Source organism: Panthera leo, chromosome B4, assembly GCF_018350215.1.
Source record: "Panthera leo isolate Ple1 chromosome B4, P.leo_Ple1_pat1.1, whole genome shotgun sequence".
NCBI lineage: Eukaryota > Metazoa > Chordata > Mammalia > Carnivora > Felidae > Panthera > Panthera leo.
Genome location: NC_056685.1, coordinates 121,293,359 through 121,313,466, shown reverse-complemented (window position 1 = coordinate 121,313,466; position 20,108 = coordinate 121,293,359). Strand labels below are relative to the sequence as shown.

Here is a 20,108-nt window from a genome sequence, read left to right as displayed (position 1 = left end):
TCATAGATGTTACATTCTAGTGAGAGGAAGTAGACAAAATATAATAGGCATAATAGACAAGTAAATTATGTTTAGTGGCAAGTTCTTTTAAAAAATCAGGATGAGGATGGCACACCTGGGTGGCTCAGTTGGTTGGGTGTCTGGCTTCAGCTCAGGTCATGATCTCACAGCTTGTGAGTTCCGGCCCTGCATTGGGCTCTGTGCTGACAGCTCAGAGCCTGGAGCCTGCTTCGGATGTTATCTCTCCCTCTCTCTGCCCCTCCCCAGCTCACACTGTCTCTGTCTCTTTCAAAAATAAATAAACGTTAAAAAATTTTTAAAAATCAGGATAAGGAGGATGTTGGGTAGGTTGCAGTTTTAAATAGGATGACATTTGAGCAACGACTTGAAAGGTGAGGTCAATTTTATGTGCTTATCTGAAGAATAAAATTACATAGACTTACAACTAAATATTTAGCCTTAATTCTAGCATGCTGCTATAATTCTGCTTCCTCAAGTATCTCTTTTTACTAAGCAGGAACTGTAATACCAGGCCAATATTAATAGGGATGATTACATTTTGAAAAAGGACATTGAAAAAAAAAAAAAGGAAGAAAAAAGAAAAGAAAAAAGAAAATGATGTTGCCCTAAAGACAAGTATCTTTACTTTGTAATGTCTTTAGTTAATATCAGAAAAGAGACATAAAATGGTAGCTTTGTTATCTTACTTTTCACAACCTTACCTTTACACATTGAAAATTGTGTTCCTATGAAAGTAGGAACTGCTCTAGTCTTAGGAATTGAGAATTGAGAGAAGGGAAAAGGTAGAAATGAGATGATACCACCAATAAATATTAGTTAAGTTTCCCTAAGCTGTTTATGGTTTTGTTATTTATAAATTTGCCAAGGTACTTTGTAAAATTATTTGCATTTTTGGACTTAAATGCTCTTGGGTTAGTGAGTGCCTCTAAAAGTTAGAACCTTGAGAGTAGGTACTGTTTTAGACTATGTTGTAGGTGTAGCATAAGGCCTTGAACACAGTAAATGGTCAGAAAAGTTATTTTATTTGTCCTAAATCTACATTAGAAAAACTTTAAAGATAACATCCTAATATTTTGGGATTTTTCTTTAGGTCAAAGTTTGCTGAGAATGGAGAAGAGTTTTTGATGCAACCAGGAAATGAGATAAAATCTTAACAAAGAGTTAAATGGGTAAATGTAAAAAATAAAGTTTTGATCCAATTGCAGAGGGTTTTTTTTTTCTTAAGTTTTATTTATTTATTTTGAGAGAGAGAGGGAGGGACAGAGAGAAAGACAGAGGTAGAGAGAGAATGCCAAGCAGGCTACTCACTATTAGAGCTGACCCCATGAGGGTTAATCTAACCATCCTGGTATCATGACCGGAGCCAAAATCAAGAGTGGGATGCTTAATGGACTGAGCCACACAGGCTCCCCTTTTGTTTGGGTTTTATCATATTATTGTTTCCAAAGTGACTTCTAATTAGGTGCTTAATACACATTATGAAAGGCTGACATGCCATCCAATAGTATTAACAATGGTTTTAAATTTGTAGATAGCACTTCAATTCACACAGTGTCTTCACATAGGTAGGTCTCATTTGCTTATTTGGTTCAGAATATACACTGCAAATATAAAGTTTACAGCATAGCTTTCCTTTTAGTTCCTCTTTTTTTAATGTTTGTTTATTTGGGGGGGGGGGGGAGAGAGAAAAGAGAGTGCACTGGGAAGGGGCAGAGAGAGAGAGAGAGAGAGGGAAAGAGAAAAGAGAGTGCACCGGGAAGGGGCAGAGAGAGAGGACACAGAATCTGAAGCAGGCTCCAGGCTCTGAGCTGTCAGCACAGAGCCCCATGCCAGGCTCTAACTCAAGAACTGAGATATCATTACCTGATCAAAGTCATACACTTAACCGCCTGAGCCACCCAGGCGCCCTTCCTTTTAGTTCTTTAAAGGGAATTTGTATTTTCACAGAACTACATGCATTATCCTGGACATCTGACACGGACAAAATTTTAAGTAGCAATGGTCAAGATTTGCCAAGTGGCAGCAGCTAATCTTGGCAAAGACAGGCAGGGGAAGAGGATGAAGAACAGGAGAAAAAGGTCAGTGGAATCCCAGCCCACTGAAGTCCAACAGCTGGCACATTATAATGCTTACAACACACAGCCTTAAAAAAGGTCCAGGTGTTCAGATAAAGAGTCGCTCAACTCTCTCCTTCTCAAAACAACAGAACAAAGATAAAAAACAAATAAAACCTTCCCTTGCAAGAAAAATTCTGTGAATTTATTAAACTGATAAGAACAGATGCTACACTTGATCTTAGCCAAAAGGCCGAGAAGCGATTTTGTGAATTTATAATTTAGAAGCGGGGAAGGGAGGCGAGGGCAACAGGCAGGTCTAGTTTCAATGCCTAGGCAGCTGGAGAGGTCTGAAAATTGAAACAAAAGTCAGTCCATAAACTTCTGTTGAATGGATGAAAATCTCTATTATAAATAAAAACATAAAATGCCAAAACCATATTTGGAAGGAGACCCAAGAAAGAGTTTACAGTGGTGACTTCTAGGGAGAACTGTGGTATTGTGGCTACGGATCGGTTTACTTTTCTGTGTACCTTTACGAATTAAGACACACACGCTCAACCTTTAAAAAAATTACAGTCTAGGAGAATCCCTTCTTCCCATCGTCCAAGTACTGCTTCCTTTCTCCCAATACAATTCCCTGTCAAAACCGGCATTACTGTCGACCGACGCCCCTGGAAGGAACCAGCCCGCCCGCACTGCCAAGCACACAAAGCTGGTCAGGTGCTCGGAATTAGGTGGAAGAACGGAGTGAAGGGCTCTAACGCTGACCCAGCACGCCACTGCGACACTAAAAAACTCCAGTTAGCGACCTCCAGCGTAAGGCTGCTTTGCACTGGCGGCGCGGGGCTCTTCCTATTATTATTACGTAGTCCTATTTCCGTGTGGGAGAGAGCACCCAGGGAAAGGTGCTTCGCCCCCGCAGGACGCTTCAGGACCTGCAACTTCTGCCACGCTGCACCCGATGCCTGCGTCCAGTCGACTGGCTGCTGCATCGAGGCGCAACTCGAATTTCTGGGTGACAGATTCGCCACTTTTGGGGGTCAGAATTTAAAAGGAAAATTCGAATTTGCCTGTTTGGGAAGCCCTTTCAACAAGAAAATAGAAGCAGGAGAAACTTGGGGTCCTTGAATATTTTTTATCCTCTGGCTTTCACCTTGCGCGCCCGGGACTTTTGTCGAAAGCGACGACGCGGACGCTCAGGTCGCCGTTCCCGGCGCGTAGTCGCAGCGGCCCGTCGCTCCCGCCCCCGCCGGGAGTCCGACGTGGAAGTTACTGGCGGACCGGACTCCCAAGGAAAGCGCTTCCGAGCCGGAGCCGGAGGCCGAGGCTTGCAGAGGTGGCGGCGCCGAGGCTCGAATAGGAGTCGCTGCCGAGGCCGGGGCCTGTCTCTAACCACCAACAAGGGCGGACAGGCGGTTCATCATGGGTGAGGATCTGAGGAGGGCGCCCGGGCGCGCTCGAGGGGCTTTGGCCCGAGGGCCGGGGTCTGGAGGAGACGGGTCGGCCTGGGAAGCTCGGAGTAGCCAGCTTTTCAGGGGCAGGTCGGTGAGGACTTAACTCACCTTGGCTGTTCGCCTGTGGGAGTGGACCCTGCCTCGAGCGTTCCCTCTGCCCTCGCTCCTGTCCCCTTTATCCCAGAAGGGTCAGGGGGCGGGGGCGGCGCAGGTCCGCCCGGTGCTGCGGCCGGGGGAACCCGGCCCCGAGACCTTTCCCCTGACCATGAACTTTTCCCTGTCCCTCTAAGACCCAGCTCGATTTGGGGGTCAGAGTTGGGCTTGGGAAGCTTGGCAACTTGTCAGTCGCAGGTGCGCTGAGGTTTCTTACGTGAAAGGTAAGATTTGACCCCAAAGTAGAAGCTTGATTCTCTTCCTGGTCGCTGGAACTGCGTCAGTGTAAAAAATCCAAAGGAATTGTTGCTCATAATGTTTTTAGTCCGCTTCTTATTTGCCTGCTTGCTGTAGCTTTTCATGTAGATAATAGAGTAATGTGGAGAAGGAAATGGGGAGGGTAGTAGTCATAACTGGTCAGTGAGTGAAATTTTAATCTCGATTTTTTTGGAGTGCTGATTGAGGGAACTACATTTTCATCACAAGTACCAACCGAAGTCTCCCTCCCCGCTGAAGCCCAAATGAAAGTGCAGATTTTTAAACTGGTTTACACCCCTCCAAATGGTGCACTTTCGATGACTGACTTTAATTCCTCTACGATTTTCTGGAGGGGGGTTTACCTGCCCTGGAATATCACAGGCGCTTTCCTGCTTTTTTCCCCATAACTCCTTTCAGGTTTTTTTTTTGTTTGTTTTGTTTTTTTAAGGTTTTCTTTTTAAGTACTTTCTACATCCAGGACGGGGCTGGAACTTACAACCCCAGGATGGAGTTGCCTGTTATACCTACTGAGCCAGCCAGGCGCCCCAGTTTTGTTTTTTTTTAAGGTGTAAAAAGGTACTATGGATTTTGTCAAGTCACACCCCTTCTGCTACACTTTCTTTCCCAGGGTTCTCTGGCCCGTGGTGTCTTCATTTTTCCAGACTTGCAGCTCTTAATTGTGCCATTTCTTTGTCAAATAACCATGTATCGTGTAGCATCATTTCTGTTGTCAACTTTTTTTTATATTGTTAATGTAACTTTCAGTCTTCTCTAATGGCTTTTGGTGGAGAAGGCCCAAAGTGCTTTTTTCTGGAATCATTAAAGAAAAAATGTATTTTAAAAAAGCTTCTTTATTTTGTTGTAAAAAGAATAATACTCTAAATCACCATTTATTTAAACACAATCCAAATGAATCAGTACCTTAATCTGTTACCAGCAGGCCCTGCTGAGACAAAGGATAATTTTTTTAATTTTAGTTTTTTCCACGTTTCTTGAGGTATGAATGACAAAATTGCATATATTTAAGTATGACGTTTTGATATATATAATATATATACACATTGTGAAATGACTACCGTAATCAAGCTAATTAATACATCCTTTTTTGTGTGTGGTGAGAACACTTCCAGATCTACTCTCTTAGCAAATTTCAACTGTACAATACATTGTTATTAATTGTAGTTACCATGCTGTTAATTAGGTCTCCAGAGATTACTACTATTGTAAGGAAAGTTTGTACCCTTGACATCTCTCCCATTTCCCCACTCCCCCAGCATCTGATGACTACCATTCTACTCTGTTCACAAGTGCTTTTATATTACACAATACCTTGCATATAGGAAGCTTTCTGGAAATATTTCAAGATACATTGAATGTAGCTTTATTATTTTTTTAAATGAGTTTTCTGCCAAAAGTAGGTTTTGTTATTTTGGGCTTCTGTGCCTCAATTTATTTTGCTAATTCTATCGCTTACAGAGAAATCTCAGTGATTGAAGGTAGTTATCATGGTGCTACTGTACAATGATAATAATGGCTTTTCATATGTAAGGATCTCATTGTCCCAGTGTCATTCTTATTTGTCCTTTGGTGTTTAGGGGTTGTGAGGAGATCATGCTAAGGTATCCATATTCTCATGATTAGAAAGTGAGCTCCATGAGGAAGGTAGTCCTGTTTCTCTTATGCTGCAATGTATCTTCTGTGCCTTCCTAATACAGTATCTAGGACATAGTGACGATCAGTAATTACTTGTTGGTGTTGAATAATGTATATCATTGGGAGCAAACTTAATGAACCTATGAATCGAGGAAAATACTATAGTATTTAATTTGGTATAGCTTTAATTTTTTTTTTCTTGAGAGAGAGCCTGTGACAGTGGGGGAGGGGTCCTGGGAAAGGGAGAGAATCTTAAGGAGGCTCCAGGCCCAGTGCGGAGGCCCACCTGGAGCTGGATCTCATGAACCTGAGAAGATCATGACCTGAGCCAAAATCAAGAGTCTGATGCTTAACCAACTGAGCCATCCAGGCACCCCGGTATAGCTTAAAAACGGCGAGATTAAATGTTCTGTGGACCTAGTTCAGAAAATGATAATACATTTTTTTCTTTTATTATTTTTTTCAGGTGGCTTTTTCTCAAGTATTTTTTCCAGTCTGTTTGGAACCCGGGAAATGAGGATTTTAATTTTGGGATTAGATGGAGCAGGAAAAACTACAATTTTGTACAGATTACAGGTTGGAGAAGTCGTTACTACGATTCCTAGTAAGTGTTAGTATGATAAACTAATTGTAGGGGTTTTTGTTTTCCATCTAACATAACTTTATTTCTGAATAAGTAATTCATATAATAAGTTAATGTTAAGGTTTGTAAACTTCTAGTGTGGGCATAATATTGATAACATTTTTCATAAATTTAGAGGCATTTTGTAAACCCCTGTGCATGGCTGCGTTTTGCTGTTTAAAGCTAATTTTAAAAGTTGGATAGAGTTAAGGCACTTAATCTCATTGAGGGCTAGTATCTTTATTGATAAAATGAAGATAATAAATATACCCACTGACTTTGAGGGGGGGAATAAGTGAAATATATAAAATACTTTGTAAACCCGTTTAAAGAATTATACAGATGTTAAGTGATACTATTGCATCTGAAGTGCTTTTTCTTCCCCCCCGTATGTTACTATTTATATATATATATATATATATATATATATATATATATATATGTATTTTAAACTTTATTTATTTTTGAGAGACAGAATGTGAGTAGGGGAGGAGCAGAGAGAGAGGGAGACACAGAATCTGAAGCAGGCTCCAGGCTCCAAGCTGTCAGCACAGAGCCTGATGCAGGGCCCGAACCCACGAACCATGAGATTGTGACCTGAGCTGAAGTCAGACGCTCAATCACGCTCAATAGACTGAGCTACCCAGGCGCCCCTATTTGTTATTATTTTAATTAAGATTTGTTTCTCTTAAGGAGTTCATTGCTTTTAAAGATCTGAATTGAAGACATTGACTGTTGAATTAATCTGGTACCTGAAAATATCAAGAAAAGAAACACCTCAACTTTAAATCAGTTGTTGAAATCTTAGAGGAATATTCCCAAATAATCCTGTTTTACTACATGAGAAAACTATTATTTATACTTTTTTTTATTTGTTGGCCTGAATTGACTTCGAGAAGGTTAATATATTAAACTAAGTTTAAGAGTTTGTTGAAGAGTATTTTAAATTATGCCTCTAAAATCACTGTCATGCAAGGTATTTCTATATTTAGTAGTATTTAAATTTCCAGATTAAAAGAGAAAAAGGTCTAGCTTTTATGAAAGAAGAACCTTTTAAGCTCTGTGGCATCTGATTTATTTTTGCCACCATCAGTAAATTTCAGTTCCCTTGATTTTCACTTCTCAAAATTGCCCATCTCTGCAGTGGTTAAGTCTTGGTGGCCCCTGCAGTGCACACAGCCCAGTGGATTGCATTTCAGGGAACACACTTTACAGCCCACCCTTGTCCTTTGCATATAAAAAGTGTTATCGAGGTAAAGATAGTGATTACACTCCTGCCTAATTCTAAGGGACACATCATGTACCTGCACTTGATCTTAGCCAAAAGGCTGAGAAGCGGTTCATATACTTGCTTTTTAATTTTCCACTCAGGTTTATTATAGTTACGTTTTAGTTGTGATAGGCATACTTATATAAACTCATTAGCATCATTTACCAATGTAGACTTAAATTTAAAACAAAAATTGTCCAGTTATAGCTATAAGTCATTTTTTACTTTGTTTTAAGATTATGAAATCTTATTTAAAAAAAAATTTTTTTTAATGTTTTTATTTATTTTTGAGACAGAGACAAAGCATGAGCAGGGGAGGGGCAGAGAGAGCACGAGACACAGAATCCAAAGCAGGCTCCAGGCTCTGAGCTGTCAGCACAGAGCCCGACATGGGGCTTGAACTCGTGGACTGTGAGATCACAACCTGAGCTGAAATCAGACACTTAACTGACCGAGCCACCCAGGCGCCCCAAGATTATGAAATCTTATTAATCCAAATTTTTCAGCATCTTCTCCACCTTTTCTTAGGTTCCTTTCAATGAAAATAGTAGTATCCTGCCTTAGCCATATGGTGCCACACCTCCACCTAAAAAGAATGGCAGGGAAAAGAGATGAGACACCTCCCATCTGAGCATCCCACCATGACCTTATACAAATGAGCTCTTGAGGAAGTCTGCAGAGAGTGTGAGATTGCCACCCTTAGAGAACCCAGTTTCTATAAAGTGGTATACAGCTTTTGCTGAATCCTTAACCACTGAAGCTTAAAATGTTGGCTTTCTTGGTTTTGTTCGATTTATATTTGCTACCTATCAAAATTCCATTTTTTTTTGTAATACATCTACATCTGTTGTTTCTAAGCATAACTTTCTGAACACTTTTGTATGCCAGGATTGTATTATATGGAGAGTTTAACATAGTAGAATTCCCACTGAGCTAAAAATTCTGTATTTGTAGAGGTAACGGGATTCTTACATAATCTGAAAGTGGTACTGATCTTGCTAATTGATTGTGTGTGTTTGTGTGTGTGTAGCACAACTGTTTTATATTAAATGGAATAATATTTCAACCAGTAATGTGATTCAGTGGTAATTCATTAATTGCTAAGATGCAGTTAGATTGGATACTTTGAAGGTAGAATGCATTAGTCTACATATACTACTGATTTTGATTTCTCTTCTAGCTATTGGATTTAATGTTGAGACAGTAACATACAAAAACCTTAAATTCCAAGTCTGGGATTTGGGAGGACAGACAAGTATCAGGTATGGTACAAAGACCAGATTACTTTCTAGTATTGAACGTTTATTGGCCCTTTAAGGGTGAAGAGCAGTAAACCCAAATATGTCTTCTTTTGTAATTTAACAATTATTTATTTTTGAGAGATAGAGTGTGAGCAGGGGAGGGGCAGAGAGAAAGGGAGACACAGAATCTGAAGCAGGCTCTAGGCTCTGAGCTGTCAGCACAGAGCCAGATGCAGGTCTCGAACTCACGGACCGAACCGTGAGATCATGACCTGAGCCAAAGTCGGACACTTAACCGACTGAGCCACCCAAATGCCCCTCTTTTGTAATTTAAAATAAGGAAGAATTTCCTGTTCTCTCAATTGAATTAAAATTTAAGGAAGCCAGTTTTCCAGATACCACCTAAATGAAAAAAATTTTCAGGAAAATCCCAAGACCTAATTACTTGGGGAGTTTTTAACTAAAAATCCTCCATTTAGTCAGTCACTTTGTCTATAAGACAGACTGTTTTGGATTTTATAAAAATACCTTTCAGCCCACCATTTAGTGTTTAATGTGAACATAGATGCCTTCTGGAACGCAGGTCTCCTGCCTAGCATTGTGTGCTTGGCATGGCAACTGTGAATGTTTGGTGACTGTCAGTGGTTGCTCACTGTGGTGCCTGCCACCTAAAAACATGGGTAGTGCAGTCTCCAAATATCCTGCTGCCTTTTTTACTCATTTTATTTATTTTTTAAAAAGTTTATTTATTTTGAGAGAAGGGAGAGTGCAAGTGGGGGAAGGGCAGAGAGAGGGGGAGAGAGAATCCCAAGCAGGCTCTGTGCTGTCAGTGCAGAGCCCAATGTGGGGCTCGATTCTAGGAACCGTGAGATGATGATATGAACCAAAATCAAGAGTCAGACACCCAACCAACTGAGCCACCCAGGTGCCCCTAACTTGTTTTATTTTTTGAACCACTTTTGAGTCCTCCCTAATTTTGAGTCCCTCTCTAATTTTAGCCATTTCTACTTCATGAAGTCTTTAGTAATCAACTTAATGTCTGTTATATAAAATCATACTAAAAGTTTTTTTAAGAACCCGTTTCTTGGGGCGCCTGGGTGGCGCAGTCGGTTAAGCGTCCGACTTCAGCCAGGTCATGATCTCGCGGTCCGTGAGTTCGAGCCCCGCGTCAGGCTCTGGGCTGATGGCTCGGAGCCTGGAGCCTGTTTCCGATTCTGTGTCTCCCTCTCTCTCTGCCCCTCCCCCGTTCATGCTCTGTCTCTCTCTGTCCAAAAATAAATAAAAAACGTTGAAAAAAAATTAAAAAAAAAAAAAAAAAAAAAGAACCCGTTTCTTAAGGAGTTCCTAGTTAAAGATTTATAAGATATAACAATAAGGTCTGGTATAACTTTATCTTAGTACATTTAGTGATTTAGGTTGATTATAAATGTCTTCTCTTAGCCTGAAGTCTGAAACTCCTCGATCCTGTGATTTAATGTTTATCATTCCACCCCCATCCCATCTGAAGGATGTGATACATATCCTTCAGAAACAGTGAATCATTATGGCATTAATTCTTTCATGGGTGGGGAAGATTGGCATATAAGCCCCCCACCTCCCATCATTACCAAGTCCTAGCACATAAATTAACATAGCAGGTTCTTTTTCTTTCAAATAATAATATATTCTCCCTTGCTGAATTTTCTTTAGGCCATACTGGAGATGTTACTATTCAAACACGGATGCAGTCATTTATGTGGTAGACAGTTGTGACCGAGACCGAATTGGCATTTCCAAATCAGAGTTAGTTGCCATGTTGGAGGTAAGAAAACTTTATTCAGATGTGGGGAAATCTTTTACATTTGCTTGCTGCTCTCATTATTACCACATGCAGGAATAATGAAAAGGAAAGCAGGAATTTTTTTTCCCCTCATGCCTTTAGTATCATTTTCTTTTATGCAAATTATTTCCTATTCCAGAAATTCTATTGGAAAGAGGGATGGAGACCAAAAACAAAACAAAAGAGAAACAAAGAATCCAGCCTTGTAACTTACTTTAAACTAGATTCCTTGATTTCTAGGAAGCTCAGAGCTGAACTCTTTCTAAACTGAAGGAACTATTCTAACTTACTTTTATGAAGTGCTTTCTATAGAATGTTCTGTTTCTACTTGTATTTCTAGTTGTATAAATTAGCTTAGAGAAGCAGATAAGGGTATACATAGTAAGCATATTTGTTTGTTTTAGAATTTCTGGGTATTTGGCACAACTTTGATCCTTGTTTACCTCTTCCAGCTTTATTGTTCTTTACTCTTGCCTGTGTTTCCAGTGCTTCAGCCATACTGACCTTTCTGTTCTTTGGATACACTGAGCCAGCACACTGGACACTTGGTTGAGGGCTCTTTGCACTTGTTCATCTTTCTGCGTGTAGTGCTTTTCCTCCAAATCTGCATGGCTCCTTCTTGACATGTTTTATCTCATGTTTCTGTTCCAGAGAGGAAGCTCAGTTATTTTCTAAACTTATCCTACTTTATTTTTTGTACCACTTACTGTTTCTTTCCGTAATTTAATTTAATTTACTTTAAAATCTGTTTTTCTTTTTAAATTTTTTATTTTATAGATAGCATGAGTTGGGGACAGGGGCAAAGGGGGAGAAAGAAAGACTCTTAAGCAGGCTCCACACACAGTGCAGAGTTCAACATGGGGCTTGATCCCATGACCCTGGAATCATGACCAGAGCTCAAACCAAGAGTGGGACACTTAACCGACTGAGCCACCCAGGTGCCCCTCTTTCCTTTATTTTAAAATATATTTGTTTACTTTATAAATCTCCCAACCTAAAATGTAAGTTCTTTGAGTTTACCCTAATGTCCCTGATGTGTAGAACAGTGTATAGCACTTACTAAAAACTCAATACATTGTATTCACTGAAGTTTATAGAATAAAAATTTATTGGCTAGCTGAATTCAGAGGATGCATTAAATAATCAAAAGTTCAAAAAAATCTCCAATTGCTAAATAAGCTTTTCATATGTACTAATGGTTAATTTAAGTAATAATGACACTGCCTTATGCTTGAGAAAATTAGATACCTAAGTTTCCTTTTCCTACCAAAACTATGATTCTGAAGTATCCAATCATTGAATGTTTAAGTTCTAGGCCATTTGATTACCTACATAGAAGCTTTCTGAGAATGCTTTAGACTTCTGATTTCCTGATTACTGACTTAATGGCTGAGTTATAAAGTGAAGGCCTAATAGTTTCAAACTTTTGCTTAATTTTTTTTGCAACATAGCATCATATTTATCATAAGAGCTTCTTAGACCAAATTCAAGTATAAGGAATTTTAAGGGACCATTTAACTGCTTTTAGTATAATGGATTTTTAAAAAAAGGTTTGTTTAGATGTAAGTCACATGGTATAATTGATTTTTATCATATAAAGTACTGCATAAAGGAAATGGATTATTAACTTCAGTTTGTAATTCTTGTGCTGGTTTATTATTTGTGATATTAGAATTTGACTTGTATAATCATGAGAAAGAGCTAAATTATATTCATTTTTAGGAAGTATCTTAATTGTTTCAGTCAATATATATAAAGTACATATAGCATGTGAGTCGGGTCTATTATCTATTACATTAAAACTTACAGGCATATAAATCAGTTTAAGTTTTCCCATTTTTGTATGCAAAAATACATTCTAAATGGAGTAAGAATGAAATGTAAAGAATGGAAATTGTTAACTCCAAGAATATGTAAGTGAATATGTTTAAAATTTCTGGATAGGGAAGGTCCTTCTAAATCAAAGGATTGGAAGGAATTAGAAAAGATAGATTTAATTATATTAATACAAACAAAAACCTCGCAAATACAACTTAGGGTAAAGCAGGGAACCAGGACATAGTTTCATAACCAGTGACTAAGGATTTGTGTTCTTAATCATATCAAGACCTTTTGCAAATAAATATAAAACTGAACAGAAGGAATGAATCTACAGTGCACAAGAGAAAACTATATTCTAATAATATTTGCATTTCTTATACTCTGGTAATAAATAAGCATTTAATGACATACTATGTTTGGAAAAATATACTATACATAGGTACATATTTCTAATTTTTTCAGGGCTGCGTTGAAGAGTGGTACTGTTATACACTGTTGGTGGAGTCTAAATTGTTAACCTTTCTGGAAAGCAGTTTATTAATACATATAATAGCCTAAAAAAATTCATACTCTGATTCTATTTTTAGAGAATTTGTTAAAGAAAAAGATTTCTGTGTTATGACTGCATCCCTTAGGTTTCTATAGTAGTCAAGTAAAAAGAATCTAGTAAGAATTTCTGGAGAACAGTTACATAGTATATGGTGCATGCATTCATAGTGCAGTGTATATTTAACCATTAAATTTTTTTGTTTAAAAATTTTTTAAAATATTTGCTTATGTTTGTTTTTGAGAGCAAGTGCACACGTGCGTGTGTGAGAGAGGGGCAGAGAAAGAGGGAGACAGAGGATCCTAAGTGGCCTCTGCACTGACAGCAGAGAGCTCGATGTGGGGCCTGAACAAACGAGCCGCGAGATCATGACCTGAGCTGAAGTTGGACACTTAACTGACTGAGCCACTCAGGCGCCCCATTAAATTTTTTTTTTTTTTGAAAAAATTTTGGTTGTTTGGATAAATATCCATGATATAATGTTTATTATTTTTTTAAAATATTTTTTAATGTTTATTTATTATTGAGAGAGAGAGTGTGAGCAGGGGAGGAGCAGAGAGGGAAGGAGACAGATTTGGAAGCAGGCTCCAGGCTCTCAGCTGTCAGCACAGAGCCTGATGCAGGGCTTGAACTCACAAACTGTGAGATCATGACCTGAGCCACAGTTGGACGCTTAACCAACTGAGCCACCCAGGTGCCCCAAATGTTTATTTTTTTAGAGCATAGAACTGTGTGTATATATATTGATCTTCAAATATATAAATGTATTTACTAAATAAACTGTAAGTTCTAAATTACAAAGCAATAGAAAATACCCACAGTGTTAACAGTGATTATGTTTGGAAGGTAGGATTATGGATGAAGCTTGTTTTCTTCATACTTCTCTGTAATTTCAAATAATTTATAAAGAACATCGTATATTCATAATTAGGAAATATACTTTTAAAGTAATGTATTTGTTAGCATTTTTCCCCAAATTGAAGGGGGCAAATTGATGAGAAAAAATTAAGTAGCTTCTATTTTATTTAGGAAGAAGAGCTGAGAAAAGCCATTTTGGTGGTGTTTGCAAATAAGCAGGACATGGAGCAGGCCATGACTCCCTCAGAGATGGCAAATTCACTTGGGTTACCTGCATTGAAGGACCGAAAATGGCAAATATTCAAAACTTCAGCAACCAAAGGCACTGGCCTTGATGAGGCAATGGAATGGTTAAGTATCATGTTTCTAGAAGCCATTTGTGCATTTGTTTGTGTGTGCAGGTGTGCATATGTGTGATTTCCCTTTAGTCTTAAGGACAAAATTCAGATTACTTAGCATATCATATTAAGTTCCTCAAGCCTTTTCTTCCACTGGTCTTCATATACATTGGCTTTTATTTCAACCACACCCACCTGATTATAGTTAGATAAGCCACCTCTCTGCCATTTTATTTTATTTTTTTTAGCTTTTTTCCTTCTTTACCTCATCCTCCAGTTCCTTATCCTTTAGGACTTAGGTTAAGACTGTCTTCTTCTCAAGAACCTTTCCTTGCACGTCTCCGTGCCCAATGCCTACCGCACTTGTAGATATCCTTGTCACAGACCAGTAGTAATGTAGTAGTTATACTGTCTTATAATTGATTTGTGATCTGCTCATTAGATTTTCAGCTCCATGAGGACTGAGAATAGTTTTCACCTCTGAATTATCCACATCTGGCCTTGCTGCAGTAGTTACAGCCTGGAAAGTAGATATTTGGTCTTTTATTTTTTTTTTATTCATTCAGAGTATAGATAAAAGTAAAAGCTAAGAGAGGCCTTCATCAAAATTGAGTCTGTAACTTTATTCTTCTGATATAACTATCTTAGTTTTCATCATTTAAAGTGCTTTGGAATCCACTTCCAGTATAAAACCTACTATAAATGATCATGTTTTATACCTGAAAGTTTGAGGTTAATTTTATGAAACTGTTCATTTTCTTTTCACAGGTTAGTTGAAACATTAAAGAGCAGACAGTAATTCAGTCACTTCATTCCTCTGAAATGAAAACTACATTACATATCCCTTTGGAAACAGTTAAGTGTGCTTCGTGCTACTAAATGTTAAAACTCTGTGATTGTTGGCATATACTGAACTGACTGCAATATTTGTAATAAATATAAGTATTCGGTTGGAAGGGTAGCTCACCATGATTGAACCAACTGAATGTCTGTTTTGTGTAATGTAAAATCCTTCCTTTCTTGTGTTAAGTATATATATTCTATTTGTATGGAATTCTTATTCAAATAGAGTCCTATTAAAGAATGTATTCTCATTGAGGAAAATACCCTCCTATTTTTGAATCAGTGGTTGCATCTTGTTTGTATAAACACTAATAAATATCTTAACTCATATATTTCCCCATAAAATGAATTAAGTTTTTTCCAGAGATTAGATTCAATAGGCTAGGAACATAGTTTGAGTTAATATGTCTTCATTTGCTTAATGACTACTTTATTTAAGGTGTTTTGTTTAAAAGCTTTTGGTTACAGGCATGAAGCTGAAATAATTATTTTGGCAGTTAAAACCTCACTCACCTCTGTAATTGTCATGTTATAGTACCATATAGTTGTTGGAAAATTTTTACATATAGGAACCCTGTCATATAGGTAGCACCAGTTGTAAAGGCCTTCATTTTATGGATGTGGACCCAAGATTTTTGATGAGTTGGCTTGCTCAGGATCACCTGCTAGTGAGGTGGGAACAGGACTCAAAGTGAGATTTCAGGGTCAGAAGCTTGTCCCATAAACTATACCATTAATTCCTGAAAATGTCAACACTGGCAACACAGACAACTGTAACTGCTTAAACAAAATTATGCTAATTGAAGTAGACACAATACATTTAAAATAATTTCTGTAAATTTGTCTATACTAGTAGAGGTAGTAAAAACACTCCTAAATGGTTATATTTGATGGAATCCACAACATATTAAAGGAAATTGAAAAAAATCTATTTTAAGAAGCATTGTAAAAGATGTCTTGACTGTCTCATTTCTTTTATCTATAATTGGACATGTAAATTTGGTGAAAAGTAAAAAATTAGTGGTTGTACAGGGAGAAATTAAGCATTCTTGGTTTTAAAAAAATACACTACTAGGCTATCAAAAAGTTATGTTCAAAGGAACTTTTCAAACTATCCAGTCCACTACAGGATTGGCTACAGTTGTGACAGAAGTAAACATAGTCCCTTGTATTTACTAAAACTAGGGAGAATCTTTAAGTTGGACAACTAGCATTTAAAAAACCTGATGCCCCTTACTAGTGTTCTTGGGAACACCAGGGGTCCATTACCTGTCCCTGCCACAGTCTTTCTAGGTGTTGGCCTCTAGCCTCTTTCCTTCATACTTTTGGTCATTCAGATCAAATGAATGTGACTTTTTCTTTTCACCTGTGAGACTTTTACTTTTTTTTTTTAACTTGTTCCCCAGTACCCACTCTTAATTTGGTCTCTGAAGTATTTTCTGGAGATCTTTCAGGCCCAGGTGTTCTCAGTGCTACATCTAATATTAACTGAGCATGTAATTAACTTTGTTTCATCGTTTCCAAATCACTCTGGATGTACAGACTGCCCTTTTCATATTTATATACTTAGTATCCAGTGTGGTGCCTGGCATATTACTGCACCTCAGAATATGTGCATGGTTGAAATAGTAGGTATATGTCAACTAGGGAAATAGTATCTCTCCCACCTATACTTGGGTTCCCTTCTGGTCAGTGGCACATGTCTGGTGCTGGGTTTATATCTAAGTGGCTAAGTACGCCCCCAGCCAGCAGTCTAGGAACACTGTGAGAATGTAAGTGTGGGGCAAGAGAGGCCCTGGCAGGCAGATGTTGCCCAGCACATTGCTCTTGCCATCTTGAATACTGAACGCACATGAAGTAGTAGCAAAGGCAAGCACTTGGATGATCCGGATCTGTTTTATCACAAAGTATAGAATATCACAAAAAGCATACATGTACTTTAATGTGGTATAAATTATGAGGTCCTTGTGTAGCAGGAAACAACTGTACAGGTAAGTTACAGGAGTTTGAGTGCTATTTATAAAAATCTACTGAATATTGTTTTGGAGAAGCTTGAAAATGGGAAAAGCACCAAACTTAGAACACATGAATTCTAGGCACAAATGGTCATTCCTTCAATTTTTTTCTTATAAAACAAGAGACTTGGACAGATCCTATCAAAGGTTTCTTTTAGTTCTAATGTTCTATAACTCTGGTAGTTGTGCTATGTCGGGTGTTCACATTAAAAAAAAAAAATTGAGAGTGGTGGAATTTTGTTATTAGAATACGAGGTACACTTTAAGTTGTGGAAATGTAACCTCCTTGAAAGTAGGGACTGGATCTTTTTTTTTTTTTTAATATTTTAATATTTATTTTTGAGAGAGAATGAGCAGGGGAGGGGTAGAGAGAGAGAGACAGAGGATCCAAAGAGGGCTCTGCAGTGATAGCAGAGTCTGATACAAGGCTTGAACTCATGAACTGTGAAATCATGACCTGAGCTGAAATCAGGAGCCACCCAGGCACTCCAAGGGACCGTATCTTACTGTTAGTATCTCTTGCATGTAGTGTGGTGCACTTGGCACATAGTAGGCACTCAGTAATTATTTACTAAATTGTGCTCAGTATCCTTGAGGATGTTTACTTTTCTTCTTCTTCTGAAATTTCCCTAAGTGTTAACTGTTGATTTTTTATTTTAAAAATTCTTATAAAAGCAGTACATATATTATAAATCACTTAGAATTAATTGAAATCAACCTTCTGTGATGCACCATGTTTATGCTCTTGGCACATTACAAACTCCTTGGAAGTGTGAGAACTCCTGTTTGAGACAAACTACATCAAAACACAGATGCTGAAGTTCAAGAATGTTTGAACATTTGATTTCTATGCCTTATGCTACATTCTGACTCCATATTTAGAAATTATAAAGAGCATAGGCTTTTAATCCTGGGTATGAATCCTGCAACCTGTATTACCCTTAGGTAAATTACTTAACCTGACTCTGTTTCTTCATCTGTAAAATAGGAACCAATTTTTAGGAAACTTTGAACAACACTGTAAAGACTAAAATGTTAACAAAGTGCCTGGCACATAGGATGGATCTTCTTCCTCCCTCTATTGAGCACTAAAGAATATTGCTTCCACATCAACTGTAGAGTGAGACCAAGATACCATTAATACCATATGGGTGAACAAGATAATGCCAGACTGTTTTCCAGAGTGGTTTATAAGTGTTCCCTTTGCTCCACCAAGCTTGCCAATATTTGATACTGTCAACTTTATCAATCTAAATGGTTCAATGGAATTTCATTCTGATGTTAATTTGCATTTCCTAATTACTAACTTGCATATTCCTAATAATTTCCTAATTATAAAAGACTGATTCAAAATATTTAACAACCAGACATAGCTGATAGAGGAGGACCCTCTACCAGTCTAGGTATTAATCTTGTAATTTTTGGTGTGGGGAAATAGGGAATCTAGGGACTTGGGTAGCCAGGGTAGCTTGAGTGTCTCAAGGCAGTGAGACATAAGTATATATATATGTACATAAAGTACATAAGTACTTTAATATTTAAGAACTGTACAGCCACATCAGCTAAATATTAATCTTTACTTCTTTTCTGTGCAATGACTATTTCTCTCCTGACACTTTTTCTATTGGGTTATCTTTGTTGATTCATAGTTACTCATTATATCCTGGATTCTACTAAATTCATTATCAGTATATGCTACATACCATATCCCAGTTGTGTCTTACAAGCAGAAAATTCTTAATTTTCATGTAGAATTTATCACATGTTCACTACAGGCAGCACTTTTTTGTGACTTAACATTTGATATCTGACAGGGAAAAGTCCTCACCGTATTACCCTTTTTTTTTTTTTTTTCCACTGGGATGTAAACTTTATTTATTTATTTATTTTTTCCTTTTTTTTTTTTTTTTTATTTTTTTAATATATGAAATTTACTGTCAAATTGGTTTCCATACAACACCCAGTGCTCATCCCAAAAGGTGCCCTCCTCAATACCCATCACCCACCCTGCCCTCCCTCCCACCCCCCATCAACCCTCAGTTTGTTCTCAGTTTTTAACAGTCTCTAATGCTTTGGCTCTCTCCCACTCTAACCTCTTTTTTTTTTTTTTTTTTCCTTCCCCTCCCCCATGGGTTTCTGTTATGTTTCTCAGGATCCACATAAGAGTGAAACCATATGGTATCTGTCTTTCTCTGTATGGCTTATTTCACTTAGCATCACACTCTCCAGTTCCATCCATGTTGCTACAAAAGGCCATATTTCATTTTTTCTCATTGCCACGTAGTATTCCATTGTGTATATAAACCACAATTTCTTTATCCATTCATCAGTTGATGGACATTTAGGCTCTTTCCATAATTTGGCTATTGTTGAGAGTGCGGCTATAAACATTGGGGTACAGGTGCCCCTATGCATCAGTACTCCTGTATCCCTTGGATAAATTCCTAGCAGTGCTATTGCTGGGTCATAGGGTAGGTCTATTTTTAATTTTCTGAGGAACCTCCACACTGCTTTCCAGAGCGGCTGCACCAATTTGCATTCCCACCAACAGTGCAAGAGGGTTCCTGTTTCTCCACATCCTCTCCAGCATCTATAGTCTCCTGATTTCTTCATTTTGGCCACTCTGACTGGCGGGAGGTGGTATCTGAGTGTGGTTTTGATTTGTATTTCCCTGATAAGGAGCGACGTTGAACATCTTTTCATGTGCCTGTTGGCCATCCGGATGTCTTCTTTAGAGAAGTGTCTATTCATGTTTTCTGCCCATTTCTTCACTGGGTTATTTGTTTTTCGGGTGTGGAGTTTGATGAGCTCTTTATAGATTTTGGATACTAGCCCTTTGTCTGATGTGTCATTTGCAAATATCTTTTCCCATTCCGTTGGTTGCCTTTTAGTTTTGTTGGTTGTTTCCTTTGCTGTGCAGAAGCGTTTTATCTTCATAAGGTCCCAGTAATTCACTTTTGCTTTTAATTCCCTTGCCTTTGGGGATGTGCCGAGTAAGAGATTGCTACGGCTGAGGTCAGAGAGGTCTTTTCCTGCTTTCTCCTCTAAGGTTTTGATGGTTTCCTGTCTCACATTCAGGTCCTTTATCCATTTTGAGTTTATTTTTGTGAATGGTGTGAGAAAGTGGTCTAGTTTCAA

At 38.1% G+C, this 20,108-nt stretch overlaps 1 protein-coding gene and 1 pseudogene across 2 annotated transcripts in view; one reads left to right on the top strand and one right to left on the bottom strand.

Annotated features, from left to right (window-relative positions):
- Nucleotides 1-2,169: 2,169 nt before the first annotated feature.
- Nucleotides 2,170-2,340, bottom strand: LOC122225768 (annotated as a pseudogene).
- Nucleotides 2,341-3,009: 669 nt separating this feature from the next.
- The window catches only part of ARL1 (ADP ribosylation factor like GTPase 1), a 38,935-nt gene continuing 21,836 nt past the window's right edge, over nucleotides 3,010-20,108 (top strand). The window contains exons 1-6 of one of the 2 annotated variants that reach the window (XR_006205052.1): nucleotides 3,010-3,504; nucleotides 6,063-6,200; nucleotides 8,669-8,750; nucleotides 10,419-10,530; nucleotides 13,946-14,124; nucleotides 14,881-14,967. Coding sequence is in view for 1 of the 2 variants with exons in the window: in XM_042947508.1 (XP_042803442.1) it covers nucleotides 3,501-3,504; nucleotides 6,063-6,200; nucleotides 8,669-8,750; nucleotides 10,419-10,530; nucleotides 13,946-14,124; nucleotides 14,881-14,911 (546 nt within the window). In the remaining variant the exon portion in view is untranslated. Of the gene's footprint in view, nucleotides 3,505-6,062; nucleotides 6,201-8,668; nucleotides 8,751-10,418; nucleotides 10,531-13,945; nucleotides 14,125-14,880; nucleotides 15,907-20,108 lie in introns of those variants that run through there. The other variant, XM_042947508.1, reaches the window with a different exon arrangement.